Raw genomic sequence first — 17,929 nt, forward strand, 5'->3', positions numbered from 1 at the left:
TTTATTGGACATTTTGGTAAATTGAGTCCCTCTAGGATTTGCATTATTCAGGCAATACCAATGAAACAAAGATTAGAAAAGACGTATCCATTTGTTCATTTTATCAACAAGTCTTTTGAGCACTATATATGCAATTTTCTGTTCTTGGTGATAGGGACACAGCAGTGAACAAAGCAAAGTTCTATCCTAATGAACAATACCTGTGGTAATTAAATGTTGACAAATGTTAAATGTACAGGGCTTGCTAAGGTTTTTCTATATGATATGGAAGCATAATAGATTTATAAAGAGAATCATAGAATTTAATTTTTGGTTACTTGACTAAAGGTAACATGATAATAAAGTTTAAAAACAAACTAAGAGAAAATCCTAAGCATCTATATGGAATCAAATCTATACGTAGCTCATGGTATACCTTCTGTTTTTGTCTCACTGCAACCAACTCACTAGAATCCTAGCAAAAAATTTAGGGGAAAATTAAACAGTAGTGTTTAACATGCTTATTTGTAATATTCAATAGAGGCCCATTAAGGATCCATTTTTCTTATCTTTTTCACCATTAATATCATCATTTTGGATCATTACTATTTTCATTGCCATTATCATCATCATATTCAACAGTATTCTTACTGTTTTCATTAAATGTTTATTGAGTGCTTACTGTGTTGTTAAGGTATTAGGTGTTATATGTGCAGTAGGGAAAGTCCCACTTCAAGTTCACTTCAATTATATAAATAGCTTTATAATTCATCCTGCAGATCAAAGCAGTTTGGGTATATTTTATTTTCCTTATTGCTATCATGCCTTGCATCAAATCTGTTGGCTAAAGCTAAAGCTCAAGTGCCCATCGTCTCTTACCTGAACTACTAAAATACCTACCCAGTTGACTTCTCTGCTTCCACTCTTGCTCCCTACACATGATTCTCCATACAGAAGCCAAATGCCTTTCTTAAAGTGTTAATCAGTTGAGGTGATCCTCTTCTCTGGACTCACCAAAGTCATCTTTATCATATTGTACTAGTTTTCTGTTGGTGCTACAACAAATTACCACAAATTTAGTACCTTGAAATAGCACACATTTATTGTTAAGTTTTAAAATTTCATATCTGAAATGGGTTTCACTGTGGTAAAATCAAGGTGTCAGCAGAACTGTACTCCCCATGGAGGCTCTAGGGGAGAATTTGTTTCTTTGACTTTTGCAGCTTTTAAAGTCTGTTCATATATCTTGGCTAGTGGCCTCCTTCCATCTCCAAAACCGGCAATGGCCAGTGAATTACATTATATTGGGCACATTGAGAAAATCCAAGATAATACTGTTTTAAAGGCATCTGATTAGCAAACTTAATCCCACTTAAAATATTAATTCCCCCATACCATGTAACATAAAATATTTACAGGTTCTGGCGATTAGGATGTGGACAGCTTTGGGGATCATTCTGCCTACCACACATTTTCATTATAATTTTATATAATTTACACTTGGCAATATTTTCACTTTCATTTCCTACCATTCTGTGCCTCTCTAAATGCATCTAAGCCATGATGACCCTTTTGTTGTCTCTTTAAAGCATGGATTTCATTCAGATGGCAGGGCCATTATGCCATCTTTTCCTTCCTTCTTGAACAGGAAGAAGATACACATTTAAAATTCACCTTTGCATCATTTTAGCTACTCAAATGTCCTGTTTTCAAAAAATCCTTCACTACACAACCTATTGATTATAATATATTCATTATCATTTCTTTGCCCTGCCTTCTTCAAAAAAGAAAAAAAATGTGTGTTTTATTATTGTCTGAGTCCCTCATGAGAAGTTAAGCACTATTATGGCAGAGATGTAATATGTTTTGATTCATTCAGTGTATCTAACATCTGAAAAAGTGACTGTTAAGAGAACAAGCACTCGAATATTTGCTATATAAGTGGATGGCTGTACAAATGCATGCTTTTCATGGTTAGATCTATGGTAGGTGTTCTACATTTGAGATCTCATATAATCCTCACAACTTTCAAATGAAGTTATCACATATTTTTATAGTCAAGATAATCCTGGTTCATGGAAATTACTTTATTTGAGACCGCAATAGCAAAACTGGAATACGTATTCATACACATTGGACTCTGTATTCCATATTGTTCCACAGAAAAGTCTATCTATTTCACTATACTATATGTTTTACAGAGGTGAAATGCTGGTCCATGCCTTCAGCATGATTATGATCTTATTGGAGATGTTAAATATTTAATTGAAAGAACAGACATCAAGGTATAACAAATTAGAGTATGCAAGAAAAATTAGAGTATTTAGTACCTAGTATGTTTCCATTAAAATTTATTGAATACTTGTTGGAAAAAATTAGTTATTTAAAAATCCAAAGAAGTTAAAAAGGCACCTGAATACTTGTTGGAAAAAATTAGTTATTTAAAAATCCAAAGAAGTTAAAAAGGCACCAAAAGTTGGAGTCTTCTGCAATATCTTCAGAAAGGAAGTGGATTTTTTTTATTTTTTTTTTATGAAATTTATTGACAAATTGGTTTCCATACAACACCCAGTGCTCATCCCAAAAGGTGCCCTCCTCAATACCCATCACCCACCCTCTCCTCCCTCCCACCCCCCATCAACCCTCAGTTTGTTCTCTGTTTTTAACAGTCTCTTATGCTTTGGCTCTCTCCTACTCTAACCTCTTTTTTTTTTTTTTCCTTCCCCTCCCCCATGGGTTCCTGTTAAGTTTCTCAGGATCCACATAAGAGTGAAACCATATGGTATCTGTCTTTCTCTGTATGGCTTATTTCACTTAGCATCACACTCTCCAGTTCCATCCACGTTGCTACAAAAGGACTCTCAACAATAGCCAAATTATGGAAAGAGCCTAAATGTCCATCAACTGATGAATGGATAAAGAAATTGTGGTTTATATACACAATGGAATATTACGTGGCAATGAGAAAAAAAGGAAGTGGATTTTAATAGCACAAGAATGAAAAGTTCATAAATTTTACCCCACCACTGTCATATTAGGGTTCTCTGATGATCTAACTGGCAGGTCAATTAGCCTATGTCAAGTATCCTGAGATAGAACAGAAAATTTGGTTATTACACATTTAGAATATTTTATAGTATAGTGGTTCTCCATGCTGACTGCACATTATAATCACCTGGAAAGCTTTACAAATACTTCCCCAAGTGTAAGTCCTCCAAAAATAGATATTTTAATTGACACCAAAATCTTTAAAAGTTCTTCAAGTGGTTCTAATGTTTAGTAAAGGTTGAGGGTTGAGAACAACTGCCATAGTATATGTGTAGGTGAGAATACTTAATGAATGCTAGCGTCTGCATCCAGGCAAAGAAGTGCTTAGACTTAACAAATTCATGGTTGTTTTAAACTGCTTTGTTGAAGAAAGAATATTTAATAAGTTGCACTTATTAAGTACAATAATGTTTTTAGAAAACATTGAACTTCCTTCAATCTAATTTCTGGATGTAATAAACATAAATAATTTATTTCTTTAAATACATAATAATTGAGTCACGAAAAACTATATATATATATATATTTTTTTTTTCTCATTACTAGAGAATATAAATTAATGGGTTTATGTTATTCACAAACAGGCTCTGGGCTGTTAGTGCATGAGATCATGACCAGAGCCAAAACCAAGAGTCAGATGCTTAACTGACTGAGGCACCCAGGCACCCCTCTATTTTTAACTTTTTGAAGAACCTCCAAACTATTTTCCAGAATGGGTGCACCAGTTTGCATTCCCACCAACAGTGTTAAGAGGGCTTCCCTTTGTCTCCATCCTCACTAACACCGTTGTTTCCTGTGTTGTTAATTTTAGCCAATTTGGTGTGAGGTGACATCCTCACAGTAGTTTTGATTTGTATTTCTCTGATGATGAGTGATGTTGAGCATCTTTTCATGTCTGTGTTGGCCATCTGTATGTCTTCTTTGGAAAGATGTCTACTTATGTCTTCTGCCCACTTTTTAACTGGATTTTTTTGGGTGTTGGGTTGTGTAAGTTCTTTATATATTTTGGATACTAACGCTTTATTAAACCCACTTTGTCACTTGTTATTGATATTTCATCTCTATGAAGCTTTGACTCTTGCCATTGTGTATAAATTCAGTTACACAAAACATCCTTTTGCCTCTGCCTTCTTTCACTTAGAATATGTTATGAATATTCATCCGTATGGTAATGTGTCAGTATTTCATGCCTTTCTGAGGATGAATAATATTCTGTTGTAGGTAGACACCACATTTTGTTTATTCATCAGTTGATGGGCATTTATTTGGGTTGCTTGAACTTTGGGACTATTATGAATAATGCTGGTATGAACATTTCTGTACAAGTCTTTCTGTAAAAACATGTTTTCAGTTCTCGTGTATATGCCTGGGGTGGAGTTGCTAGTTCATACAATAACCTGTGTTTAACTTTTTCAAGAACCCATAAAGTATTTCTCAAAGTTTGTGTTCCTACTGGCAAAGTGTATTTCCAGTTTCTCCACATCTTTGTCAACACTTGTTAGTGTCTATTTTATTACAACCATACTGCTGAGTGTAGAATGGTGTCTCTTTGTGGGTTTGGTTTGCATTTCTCTAAATACTAATGATGAGCATCTTTTCATGTGTTTATTAGCCATTTGTATATCTCTTTTGGAGAAATGGCAATTCCAATACTTTGCCCATTTTTAAAATTGGACTTTTTACTGAGCTGGAAGAGTTATATATTCTGGATAGTATCCCTTATCAAATATGTGATTTTCAAATATTTTCTCATATTCTAACAATTACCTTTTTACTTTTTTGATAATGTCCTCTGAAGCACCAAAGGTTTTAATTTTGATCAAGGTCAGTTAATCTCTTTTTTTCTCTAGTTATTTATGATTTTGATGTCCTATCTAAGAAACCATTGCTTAATCCAAAGTCACGAAGATTTAGGTCTATGATTTCTTCTAAGAGTTTTATACTTTTGCTCTTACAATTAGGTATATAGTACATATGAGTTAATTTTTATACGTGGTGTAAGGTACAGGTCCAGAATCATTCTTTTGCATGTGGATGTCCAGTTGTCCCAACACCATTTGCTAAAAGGACTATTTTTTCCCCACTGTTGTGTCTTTTTGGTCCCCTTATCAAAAATCTGAACCTGATTTTAGAAAACCAAAACTGGGTGGCTCAGTCAGTTAAGCCTCTGAGTTCAGCTTAGGTCATGATTTCGCGGTCTGTGGGTTCGAGCCCCACGTTGGGCTCTGTCCTGACAGCTGGGAGCCTGGAGCCTGCTTCAGAAACTGTGTATCGCTGTCTCTCTGCCCCTCCCCAGCTCGCTCTCTCTCCCTCTCTCTTTCTCTCTCTCTCTCAGAAATAAAAAAATTAGATCATTTAAAATGCAGTACGGTTGTTGGCATTTTAAGGTACCATGACTGATTTTTTTTTTAATGTGACCTATTCTTGGTAACACAATTGCCACTTCCTCTTATTTTGTTTTTAAATACATTTTCACGTATTTATTTATTGGTTGCTTCAAAGCAAAGCACAATGCTTTGTGTTGAAGTAAATAAATATTGCCAGCCAGAGTATTGACATTGAGAGACTTTGTGCCTGTGGTTCAGTATTTCAAGTCTCAGAAGGATGAGGTTTATTTTATGTTGTATGGATACAGAATTAGACCGTCGGTTACCATATCACGCTGAGCAACTTTGACATTTCTCTAAGGAAGCTCTGCTGAAACCTGCTTCTCCTGTGCCAGGAAATATCATTTAACAGGGTGAAAGTTCACTGGGACAATTTAAGGCAGCAGATCTCAGGTGTGGTAGCAGCTGTTGTGTAGGACATGACATACTTTATAAGAACAGAAACACTATTATCTGGACTCCCAAGGGACATTTAGAGAAAGTCATGCCCACGGAGTCCCATTCCAGGAAAATGTACTCGAGCACTTATTTATTGGCAGTGATCACTAACTGAGATTCCATCTGGCAAAAATGTGGATTTTTCTGTGTCCCAGAAAGTTGGGGAACAATTATGTAAGTTGTCTCAAAGAGTTTATTTTTAGCCAGTTTTTATGGAGAAATTTCAGTCCCTCAGTCATTATAAATTTACTTTTTTTAAGAAAAAATAGGGGTTCCTGGGTGGCTCAGTCAATTAAGCATCTGACTCTTGATTTTGACTTAGGTCATGATCTCATGGTTTGTGAGTTCGAGCCCCACCTTGGGCTGTATGTTGACAGTGTGGAGCCTGCTTGGGATTCTCCCCCCTCTCCCCTCCCCTCCCCTCTCCTCTCCTCTCCTCTCCTCTCTCTCCATGATAATAAACTTTAAAAAATTAGAGAAAGCTTTTGTATGAATTTCTACAGAACTGTGTATTCATGTACCATGAAATATAATCACTTGTCTTTCAATTTGAAATCATTAGCCTTTCTGGTGAATGTTCTATATCTTATTTTCTATATTAGGATTGTTAGAATTAGTGAAATCAGAGCCATCAGGCAGGTGAGGAAAGGCAGCTGAGTAATGCATCTCCAGGTGTTGAGGCCTGGGAACCCTGCCTCATTGTTAAAGCAGTGTGCTCCTTGTCATTCCACCTCTGTAGTATGTTAGAACCTGAGTAAATGAACCCTCTGAGCCATCTGAGAGTCTGGCAAGGCTGGTCAGATATATTTTAATGAAGTAAGCCAGTACAGAGTTTTAAAAGCATGATCCACCATTAGAATTAAACCAATTAGATAATTTCTGTCCCTGTGGGATTTTTTTTCAGCAATCTTTTACTATAGACAAGTCTAATAACTGAGAAAACAATTACGTTGATTTTCTTTTTTTTTTTTATTTTGGCCTTAAGTAATGGAAGCAGGTTTATTTCTGTTGTTACCAAAGGAAATAGTTTACCTAACTAGAAATTCCCTGTTCCACTTAGCTTGAGCCTGTTCTGAGTGTCACTGTTTTGATTTCTAAAATAAATCCTTTATAAGGTTTTAATAATTATCCTTAAATACTGTAAGATGGGTTTTTTTTTTTACATAAAAACAAGTGACAGCCCACTTCCCATTTCCATTACCATTACCATTAACTTCTTAATAAAAGGAATATAGTTAAGAATGCCACTTAAAGCATAATTTTTCCATCTTTTTTCTATCTTCCTCTTTCTCTCAACAGCCCACCCCAACCACTTCCTTCCCCCATTGCAACTACAACTGGCTGCTGCTGCTGCTGCTGCTGCTGCTACAACTACACACACACACACACATACACACACACACACACACACAAAATGTTGACTCACGATAGCAGAAGAGGTTTGTTCTGGTCCAGTGTATGTCTTTGGTTCAGACAAGCATTATAAGATATTATAAGCATACACGCTCATCTAAGTGTAAACCTCAGACCAAAAGAAAAGAAAGGATTCTTTATTTCCTGTTGCTCATTGATAATATATATCAATGGGTAATTATAATACTTTATAATCTTTAAGAGTTATTATATAGTGGAAATGCTATGACATTCAGATGCTGGCTTCATGTCAGCCACTTACTAGCTGAGTGTGCAAGTTAATTAACTTCTTCAGATCCGCATCTATTAAAATGAGCACAGCATAGATTCTTAAGAAATGCTAATTGCCTTACATATACTACCTCTCCAGTTCCTACCCACCACCCCCTTTTTTTATGTGTGACATTTGTTGTAGATGATGATGATGATGTTTTCTGATGAGCCCTGGAATTCACTGGTATTATTTTTTATTTATTTTTTTTTAGAGAGCACAAGAGGAGGTGGGGAGAGAGAGAGAATGAGAATTATCTTAAGCAGGCCCATGCTCAGTACGGAGCCCGATTCGGCTCGATCCCACAACCCTGGATCATGACCTGAGCCAAAATAAGAGTTGGACACTCAGCTGACTGAGCCACCCAGGCACCTGAGGAATTCACTGGTATTCTAACACAGATTGCCAAAGAGCAAGTTTAATCAGGATCCTGTGCAGCAATACCAGAATATCTAAATGATACATACTATGAAAATATTGGTTTCATGACTATGAAAAACTCCTATCAGATTCAGTCATTACCATTTATGAGGACTGTGTGACTGTCTTGTGAAAGGTGTTGCTCCTTAGTCCATTTTACAAAGATTGATAAAAATATGAGGAAGAAACCTTGTTTAAGAAGCACCTTGTTACCAAACTTGTAAGAAAGAAATTACTTTAATATGTCATTTTGTCTTAGGAAATAAATCAGTCTGATTTTAAAACAATATATGAAAACAAACTAACGTGGCCAAGAAATGTTCTTAGTTCTTTGTTTCAAATTGATGTTGAAATTGAAGCAAATGAAGCCACATCATTTTTGGAGCAATTGTTGCTCTTGATAGCACAAGGGCAAACACACATAGAACCAAGCTCTTGGAATCTGCTGAAGAAATTATGTAAGAAAATTAGAAGTCCGCAAGCCAGCTGAATTGTAGAAAAAGAAATAGACAATCCAGGAGAAACTGGATAATGTAAAATGCTTAAAAGCTTTCAGAAGTTTGATGGGGCGCCTGGGTGGCTCAGTTGGTTAAGCGTCCGACTTCAGCTCAAGTCATGATCTCACAGTTCATGAGTTCGAGCCCCATGTAGGGCTCTGTGCTGACAGTTCAGAGCCTGGAGCCTGCTTCGGATTCTGTGTCTCCCTCTCTGTCTGCCCCCTGACCTGCTTACACTCTGTCTCTGGCTCTCAAAAAGTGAATAAACGTTAAAAAATTAAAATTAAAAAAAAACTTTCAGAAGTCTGGGATAGAATCCTACTTTTTACATCTCAGTGATTGCACAGCAATGCATAAACTCAGTGATTTATTTCTTTTGTCAGTTACTGGTTATCATTCTTTATTTGAACCTACATGAGGTATCTACTTTATCTTAAGTGTTAGCCTACAATGGGAAATGTTAAAAAGTGGATGGAAATATTGCTCAACAAATTAAAATCCAATTAAAGTAGCTATGTTTCAGTTTCTGGAAGAGTGTTAGGTTTATCAGTTAATTCATTCAGCATTTATTAAGTGTCTATTCTGTGTAGTGGCTATAGCAGAAATGGAGTCCTTATCCTGCAGATCTTATATTCCAGTAGGGAAATAATATATACGTTCAAATAATAATAAAACTGGGGCAGGGTGGGGGGTATAAATAATATTAGAGATGCATAGGGCTGTACAAATTGAAAAGGGAAAATAAATTTATTTTAACTGCCCAAAGCCTGATGTATGCATGGAATTTTTCCAGAAGAAAATGGAATGGGAAAATATTCCAGACAGGGAACAGCATGAACACATGTTTGGGGTAGAGGAGTTTAGAGCAGATTAAAAAATAGTGTCCAGGTTTGTCTGGAGTGATTTCTTTAAGAAGTATAAGCAGATGAACTGGAGGGGTAGATTGAGGTTAATTGGTGGAGAGTCTTAGTCATTATGTTAAAGAATTGGGGTTCATCAAAAAGATGGTTTGGAGCTAATGAAGGTTTCTAGCAGAAGAGTGAGTGAGCAGATTACAATCACAGTAGGAAACTCGCTGACAGCGAAATGTATGCATTGGAGATCTTAGAGATCAGGTGAATGGAGGCAGAAGGATCATTCTCATACTGCAAATGACCAAGGTCAGCTAATTAAAGAGACAGGACAGTCAACAGCTTGAAGGAGAGGCGAGGGAGGAGGAATAAAGATGACTCACTCTTTGAATCTGATTCATAAAGAGAATAACAACATCATTAACAAGAGGGGCCAGGAGGAGGAGAAATTTGGGGATAAGATAATATGAGGCCTTGGAAGTGTTGATTAGGATAATAGTACTAATAATGATTTAGCACTTAGTGATTTGCCAGGCACTATTCTTCATGTTTTACGTATGTGATCTCATTTATTCTTCAGAGCAACTTCAGAGCTTTTTATATAGCCTGCCCAAGTTTACACTGCTCATCTGTTGTAGAGTCTGGATCCAATCCCCAGGAGCGTATTTCCAGAGCACAACTTATTAAGCCCTAATAAAATGTCTGTACTGAATGGTGCTGGGCTAGAAAGCAAGGTGTGGAGGGGATAAGAGAGAAGGAAGGACAAATGAAATAAAAGGAGAATGGAGTAATCAAGGACATGTGGGGAATCCCCAGGAAAGATTACAGGGAACCAGAAACTTTCAGAAAACCAAAGGTGGATGTTTCTGGAAAGTTAAGAGTAGAGATTTAATAGTCCAAAGAGCATTGGTGGCCTTAAAGCAGTTTCAGAAAAGTGGTGAAGTCCCACGTCCGTTGGCATGGGGTGAGGGAGTCAGTAACTTATGCAGAAGTGGGAACAGCAGAGGTAGGTTTTGGGGAAGTCTGTCAGTGGGAGGAGGGGAAAATAGCACTGCAGCACCAGCAGGCAAGGCAGATGAGGAAAACATTTTAAGGCTAGGGGATACTTACTCAGGTTCCTATTGGAAGGGGGACAGATTTAAGATCTAGGAGAGATCAGGTTTCTTCCAGAGAAAGGAGGAAATGAAGAGATCCAAAAGGTAGATAAGAAATTGGAGTCCTGTGAATGAGACCTTTTCTGCTAGACTAGGAAGAAGTCAAATAGAGGAAGGCAAGATTGTGTGTGTGTTCGTGTGTGTGTTGTGTGTGTTGTGTATATATGGACAGCGGGGGTGCACTTAAACCCATAAGGGTAACAGGGAAGAACAAAGGTAATGACTCGCATTTGATGATCTTGGCTTCCTCAATAAATTTAGGAGGCGAGGCAGTTACTGACTGAGAGAGGTTCAGATTTGTGGCAGTGAAGATTTGTAGCAGTTTCTATGGGGATGCAGTGAAAAATCATTTAAAGATAAGTAAAAAGGTTGCCACACAGTATCGAGGTTCATGCTGAGGTTAAATAGCATGAATTTTTAGTGTCACTAGTTGCCAGGGTTATGTGACTTTCTTTTGCAATGTTTTAGCGGTCTGGCAGTAGAAAACCCAGCTGGCAGGATTTAGAGAGGGTGAAGAAGCGGAGGATGCTAGTGAGCCCATTTTAGAAATAACTAAATGCTGAGGAGAGCCAGGAATGTGCCTTTTTTTTTAAGCTGCATGCCAGTTGGTTTGGGTGCAGGTTACACTCTACAGACAGAACAGTTGTTGCTGAAGAGAAGGCTAAGGAAGAGAGGGAGGAGTGGGGGAGGCAGAAGCGTGGGGGGTAAGTGATGAACAGTAGGGCTAAGTGTGGAGCAGATGCAGTCAGGATATCAGTGTTTGCGGAGTTAGAACTGGCAAAGTCCAGGGAATGAGACTCCTGCTGCCCGACCTGAAGAACTGATACAAGGATGTTAGGAATAGAAATAGCAAAGGTATTTAAGTGATCAAGGACTTTGGCAGTGGGTGTGGTAGAGAGAAAGAGCTGCAGTCCAGGTATAAATTCATCAATGATCATCAAGTAATGCCCAGAAAATAGACCGAGAGCCCAAAAGAGGAGGAATTGTTATAAATAATAGAAACTTGAAAAGGCATGTAATTGTGGAGTTCTCATGTTCGGTAATTTTTAAAAATAACCACTGATGTCTCACTAGTAATATGGCATGTTAGAGGAATACTGATATGAAGACTTAATTTATAAGGAAACATAGGTGGAATCATAGGTTAAAATATGAATGCCCCTGTTCTTCTTTTTTAAATATGAAATTTATTGTCAAATTGGTTTCCATACAACACCCAGTGCTCATCCCAACAGCTGCCCTCCTCAATGCCCAATGCCCCTGTTCTTCAATGTTTTATCTCTAGTATATATTAAATGCAAATTGTAGTTTGAGTTACAACTTATGTTTATGATGCTAGGTCCTTTATTATCGAACTTCTTTTAGCCATATAGTATTGATGTGTTCACAAAATTGAGAAAAGACAAAATATTACTTCATTTGAACTTCAACTACAGTTGGCCCTTGAACAATATAAGAGTTAGGGACGCCAATCCCTGTGCAGTCAAAACACCATGCGCAACTTTTGACTCCACAAAAACTTAACTACTAATGACCTACTATTGACTGGAAGCCTTATCAATGATGTAAACAGTTGACTCACATATATTTTGTATATTATGTATATTACACACTGTATCCTCACAATCAGGTGAGCTAGAGAAAAGAAAATGTTATTAAAATTAGTAGGAAGAGAAAATACATTTACAGCACCCTACTATATTTAACCCTGCACAGTTCAAACCTGTGTTGTTCAAGGGTCCACTGTGTTTCTAAACCTATCTGTATCTTACAAAATATTTAAAAACTCCTATAGTATAGAGTAACCACTATGACATAGCAGAATTCCAGAGCAGACCTAAGAAGCTCTGAGTCCAGTTTCTGTTCTGCTACTGACTTCCTATGTAAATCTGAACAAATTACTTAATTTTCTAGTACCTGGTTTACTCAACAATCAAATAGATATTACGGTATGTAATAGTGATTTTCTAACTCACGCGGTTTATTGAAGTGTTAAGATGTAAAGGCATTTTGAAAAATAAACTTAAGCAAAAATCCAGAACTAAGTTGGTATTATAGAATCAAATTAGAATTTCCAAATCTGATATTAAAAAAGAATATACTGACAATTGCAATTAAAGTAAATTCTGGACTTAAGTCAACTTTCACTGTTTTAAAGGCTGATTTTAGTCATTGATATTTTACCTTAATATCTGAACACAAGTTTCAGGATGACTAATCCATTTTCATAAATATGGTAGAGGATTAATCAGACAATGAAATGCTTTTATTAGCGGGTATAGTAAAGGAAAGGACACATAATAAGACTTTGTGTTCTAAGTTCAGAATTATGAGTGGTCTGTGAAAAAAAAATAGGAAAAACTACAGAGGAGGAAGATACCTATTTGGACCTTTAAGACCCCACTGTTTCTCAACACCATGGACTCTGTCCCTCTGCCCTTTCTTCTTCTAAAAGCGATGCCCTGAGCTTTCTTATAACTCCTTGTAATCTCTCGTGATATGAAAGAAATCTTTAAAAAAAACTTTTTAATGTTTGAGAGAAAGAGAGCAGGGGAGGGGCAGAGAGAGAGGAAGACACAGAATCCAAAGCAGGCTCCAGGCTCCAAACCATCATCACAGAGCCCAACGTGGGGCTCGAACCCACAAAACTCTGAGATCATGACCTGAGCTGAAGTCGGATGCTTAACTGACTGAGCCACCCAGGCCCCCTGAAAGAAATCTTTTAAAAATGTACTTCTCTTGTTCCTGCAGTGTATGAAATCTATGGATTAATAATTACGTTCCCCAGAACAACACTTTAGTATTCCATACTGAAGCAGAAATTGCAAGGGAAGACTGGATAATTAACAGGCAGTTAGCAGACCTTATGGAAAATTGATTTGGTGTTGTAAAAAAAAAAATAAATAGCTAGATAGATAAATAGATCTCTAGATAAATACATAAATAAGCAACCAGTCAAAACATACTGTTGATGTTCTTAGAGGAAAATGATTATACAAATAAACACATTCAATTTTATACAGATAAAATGAAGAGATAATAAGTTGAAATAACTTCCGTGGGAGTAGACCCTTTGATCCCCTGAGAAGTTGAACAGTCTTAGGACATGTATTCTCCCCAGAAGTGTGAGCTACGTGCCTTGGGTGATGTCACCAGTGACTGGTAACCACCGCAGTGTAAACAAACAGCAGGAAATAAATGTGGGTAGGACAAGGGTCTAGAAGCATGCCTTCCTCCTAGAAGAATCATGCCTTCCAAGGCCAGTGATTTGTTTGGATTTTTTTTTTAAGGAAGAGACAGGATGGAGCTTAGCTCTTGCCTTCTGTCACAGAAACCTTTAGTTTCATAGGGCAGTGTCTTCCCTTGACAAATGGATTTCCTCCTTGGCAGTCTCCGAAACACTGAAGTAAGGGGGACTCTTTGCTCTTGCCGTAGTTATTGGTTGCTCTCCCCAGACTGACAAGCTCCTCTGTGGATTTGCTAAGAGGAAAGTTTCGAGTTACCAGAATTAGGCAAGCCCACTGAGAAGCAGGAGGAGGGAGGAGCAGCAGGAGCAAAAGAAGCAGCGCCTTTAAGCACTACAACAGCTGCTCCTCTGATTGGCTGGATGGTTCAGCTGCGTCCCTGGAACAAAAGGTCAAAGTGGACTGCAGTGTAAATGTAGAGAGGCGGCCGATAAAATAGCATTGCTTGAAGAAGTTTGGAGGCTGGGAGCAGCAGCACACTGGCTAACTGCAGAGCAAGTCGCTTCTCCAGCTGTGAGGTGCAGCCTCACCCCCAAGCCCAGCTTAGCCACTGTGAGAAGACGTTTCCTGTATAGGCGGACCCAATTGGCGTGGAAGAGACAGTTGTGAGGGTCCCTGGCAAATTTATATACAAGAATGGCCTGTGAAATCATGCCTCTCCAAAGGTAGTGTTCTTTCCTGTTTGTTTTGTTTTATTCTCTTCTGTATTTTCTGAGTGGTACGAAACCATGTAACTTTGCCAGTACTTGGCATCTTTTAGTCGTGTGCTGCAAACGTGTGGAGGCTGTCGTACATGATGTCCTTCCCTGAGACCAGAAGAATTTGAATATTATACTGCTGCTTTTACTGACATTTATGCCCAATTTCTTATCTTTCTCACTTGATTGTTGTGTCCAAGTATTTCCTTCCTTGAAAGAGAATAAATGTAAGAAAATATCTTTGACATCTGAAGGAAAACAGAAACTAAAGAATGTATTGAACAGGTTTATAATACAACTGAGTCAGCTTCTTAGCAATGTTGGGAAGCTGTGGCAAGCTCTCAGCTCATTTTAAAGGATGGTAATACGCTAAAGACCTTTTAAAAATGCATGTTAGGATCTCTCCTGGAGTCCAGATCTAAGCAAGGGTTTTCTGTCAATAAGTACATTGTAATACATGGACATAAATGTTAAGGAAGAATTTCCCCATAAATAATTCTAGATATATATATATATATATATATATATATATATATATATATAAAATAACACCTTTCTAAGAACTGCTATGTAAGAATGACTGAGCACACAGCTCTATTTTGTTCGTTAATGATTGTAGTATGGATTGCAGAGGGTGGGGTGGAGGAATTATACCAAAGCAAAGAAAGGTGAATTTAAACAAAGAGGCTTGTTAAAAAGAACACTGCTGGTGAATGAATAAGTGAATAATGTATTCTAGAATGTTAAAACTGGAAGTCACGTCTGTGATGACTGGAATTCAGTCCTTCAGTTTCACAGTAGGAAAACTGAGGCACAGAGGAAGTCTCAAAGTTGCCCAAGGTCACGTTTTATGATTTTTAAATTTACTTTTTCCAACCATATGATTATATTTCAACTTTACATGCATTATCATGATTCCGTGTAAATGCTTCCTTTAAGAAAATTCTAAAGGGTTTTATTAGTGAAAATGATCTCAAATATCAAATAGTAAATAGTTTATAAGACTGAAAATATCTGGGAAAAAGTGAATTTCAATTTTAAAAACCATGCCACCAATATTTTACTGAATGTCCATGTTTTAACAATGAAAATGGGGTTTACAAAAATTCGGTGTTTATTTTCAGGGTGTTCCCTGCAGATGTACACTGTGACATAGACCAGTGTGGTTGTTTTTCTTTCACTGTAATGACGAGCACACTGAAATGGCAACTTGATGGGGGTGTCCCAAGAATTCCTCTTCTAAAAATTAATAACCCAAGGGAGCAGAAAGTGGTTTATGGATAGGTCTGAAATTTTTCTATATTGACCCAGTGGAAAGGGCCACATGCTCAAAGCTTGCAACAGACTAAATCTAATGTACACTTTTTGGAGTCTTGATTTGCTTCCCAACTTCAAAGTTGGGGACTTGTTTTTCTTATAATGACATCAATCTTAAAGGTCTTAAGCAGTCATATTCTAGATAAGAATTTTGGCTATTACTGAACTCTGTAATAAGCTGCTTGATGATATAATAACTGTTAAGAAAATATTGCTGAGGGAGTTAATGAAAGCTAAAATAGAATTAGCATGATTTCCTCCAGAATTATTTTGCATTATTAGTCCATATTAGTAAGCCTATGTAAGAGGAATAATTTGAATTTGCATTCAGGAATGCTGATTGGTGTATTCATTGCTCCCTGGCTCTGAGAATTTAATTTGATTGATTACCCTGCAGTCTTCACTCCCAGCCTATGCCTGCCTTTGATTATAAACCTCCTGAAGGCAAGGAACAGGTTTGTGTAGTTCTCTTCATTAAGGATCTCATGTGAATTTAAGCATGTATGCAGAAAACTTTCCTGTTCCTATGCATAATTGCTTCTTCCAAATCCAGTTCAGTACCTTAGGCTAAGGATTCCTGTGAGCCTCTGATTGACTGTTGCCAACCGACCCCACTGTTAACACTGCCTGAAGCAGGAAGGTTGCAGAGCCTTGTGGTATGCGTGCTGACTGATGGCATGAATGCTTTGCTCAGTTCTGTTTAAGAGCAGTAAGGGGCTAGAACTGAATTAAAAGTAGATGAGTAAAAGAATAGCTTGAGATACCAGTTAAAAAAATTTGTGCTTCCTATTTGTATTGAGCAGAGTGGCCAATGATTCTCATACTTCAGATGCATGAGAATTACGTGAGGAACTAAGTTTTAAAACAGCTTATTCCTGCTGCCCTCTTTCCCTAGAGTTACTGAATCTGAATCTGGGTGTGACAGGGAAAGTAAATACATTTTGGCAAGCTTCCTGAAAGCCAAATCTGACACAAATGGTCCAAACACTAAGAGAAACACACATCTAAACTCTAGTTAATGATTATAGCTTGTGTAAAGCCATTGACAGCAGGTGTGTATATATATATATATATATATATATATACACACACACACACACACACACATATATATATGTATATGTATATATATGAATCTAACACTTTACTACTCAACGTCCCCAAATAACATCTTTAATGTCATGACCTTACGTGAAGTATTTTTTTTTCATAATCGATGCTTTCAATTACTAGGTGTTAGTGTTATCTGTTAAAGCATACTTACAATGTTGTTGAATATATTAAACACTTGGTACTACCAGCGATACTAAAGTAATCAAGACACAAGCTCTGCTTCAAAGAGGCCACATGCTAGTAAGGATGCAGTCACAGTACCAGACAATTACAATACATGTGATGAGCTCAGTAATAGACAGTGTGATTAGCATAATAATAGAGATGTGCCTACATGGATAACATTACTTTGTTTTATTTAACCTCATATTAGCATATGATCTTATTAGAGGGTGTGTTTTTGCCCTAATGTCTCCTTAGCTTACAATTTCCATGAGTGACTTTTTAGCCTTTCTTAGCATGTTGTGAAAGTATGTAGAAGATAAATTTGTTACTGCTAATCTGTAACTGAGATGAGAATAACAGATGAGGTTGAAAGCTAAGAATGAAATAAATACTTTGGTTCCCTTTAATATATTTTGCTATCTGTTTATTAATGTAATTTATAGACCTTCAAAGATGGAGTTGACTGTTTAGAAGAACTCATGACCTGTAGAAAAAAACTGCAGAGGTTAAATGTTTAAAATATGACCCTCTATAAAGTGAAGGACTCAGTTCTTACAATTCACTTCAAATGGCTCAAAGATGGGATCTTACTACATATCTATTGAGTCATTAAGACTGTCTCCATTATTTTTGAAGATACTAAAATACCTATATGTACTTCTTATACTGAATGATAAAACTCAGTACACTCTATAGCACTGTATAGATATTCTTGCCATTTGACAAAGTTCCCCAAAAGAAGTAAAATCATATCCGAGGTAAGATGGGAAACCATATTAAGTTAAGAAATGAAATAAGTTTTCTTGAGGTGCCTCACTGGCTCAGTTGGTACAGCATATGATTCTTGATCTTGAGCCTTGCATAGAGTTTTGTTTTCTCAGGTGACTAAATTTACCTTCTGTCACTAATGAGATAGTATGTTTTATCAGATTC

General features: G+C 37.0%; 1 protein-coding gene across 10 annotated transcripts in view; it reads left to right on the forward strand.

The window, feature by feature from the left end:
• FAM13A (family with sequence similarity 13 member A) overlaps nt 1–17,929 on the forward strand; it is a 347,254-nt gene that overhangs the window by 214,001 nt on the left and 115,324 nt on the right. The window contains exon 1 of one of the 10 annotated variants that reach the window (XM_006930972.4): nt 13,884–14,368. The exons of 8 other annotated variants lie outside the window; for them this stretch is intronic. In XM_006930972.4, the coding sequence (XP_006931034.1) occupies nt 14,340–14,368 (29 nt within the window). In that variant the 5' untranslated portion in view covers nt 13,884–14,339. Of the gene's footprint in view, nt 1–13,883; nt 14,369–17,929 lie in introns of those variants that run through there. One more of the 10 variants, XM_006930971.5, reaches the window with a different exon arrangement.

Source organism: Felis catus, chromosome B1, assembly GCF_018350175.1.
Source record: "Felis catus isolate Fca126 chromosome B1, F.catus_Fca126_mat1.0, whole genome shotgun sequence".
Classification (NCBI taxonomy): domain Eukaryota; kingdom Metazoa; phylum Chordata; class Mammalia; order Carnivora; family Felidae; genus Felis; species Felis catus.